Source organism: Neoarius graeffei, chromosome 25, assembly GCF_027579695.1.
Source record: "Neoarius graeffei isolate fNeoGra1 chromosome 25, fNeoGra1.pri, whole genome shotgun sequence".
Lineage (NCBI taxonomy): Eukaryota > Metazoa > Chordata > Actinopteri > Siluriformes > Ariidae > Neoarius > Neoarius graeffei.
In genome coordinates, this window is record NC_083593.1 from 31795362 (window position 1) to 31795940 (window position 579).

Here is a 579-nt window from a genome sequence, read left to right on the forward strand (position 1 = left end):
GTGAAGGAATAATGTTAGTAAAAGCTGCTGTATCCTGTGTTTGGCTATTTGGGGGTATGAATCACTCGGCAGATCAAATTTCAATTCAATCTGATTCAACATGCAAATAGAAAATAAGTCAGCATGCATTCCACTGCATGTTTTAAAATCATTTCCTCTTCCTTATGCTGCTATGTTATACTACACATGCATTGCAGGAGATGAGACGATATGTAAAATAAGAATCTTAATTGTCAAGTGATACATACAGTACTTTGCTCAAAAAAGTTCCGAGAGTTTCTTCTGTACATCTTCCTGGAGTTTTGGAGTCTGTTTGGATCCACTGTGTAAAGCCAGTCATAAAACAGAAACTTGATACCAATTTTCATTCCCGGATCACGTCCTGTGAAATCACTGTACGTGAACACACACACATACACACGCACACACACACACATACACACACTAAGCTGTTCAGCACACAGGTCTGAGCTGCTTTTGGTGATCGCATTATGGAAATAGAGTTGCTAGATAGAGCGCTTTAGCTTCATTCAGGCGACACTTTCCCATAACCTCAGTGGAATCATTAGCAAATGGGGC

General features: G+C 39.9%; 1 protein-coding gene across 9 annotated transcripts in view; it reads right to left on the reverse strand.

Annotated features, from left to right (window-relative positions):
- The window catches only part of dlg2 (discs, large homolog 2 (Drosophila)), a 450021-nt gene extending 449698 nt beyond the window's left edge, over positions 1-323 (reverse strand). For all 9 annotated transcript variants that reach the window (XM_060909120.1, XM_060909125.1, XM_060909124.1 and 6 more), the window contains exon 1: positions 249-323. In XM_060909120.1, coding sequence (XP_060765103.1) covers positions 249-290 — 42 coding nt within the window. In that variant the 5' untranslated portion in view covers positions 291-323. The remainder of the gene's footprint in view (positions 1-248) is intronic.
- Positions 324-579: the final 256 nt, after the last annotated feature.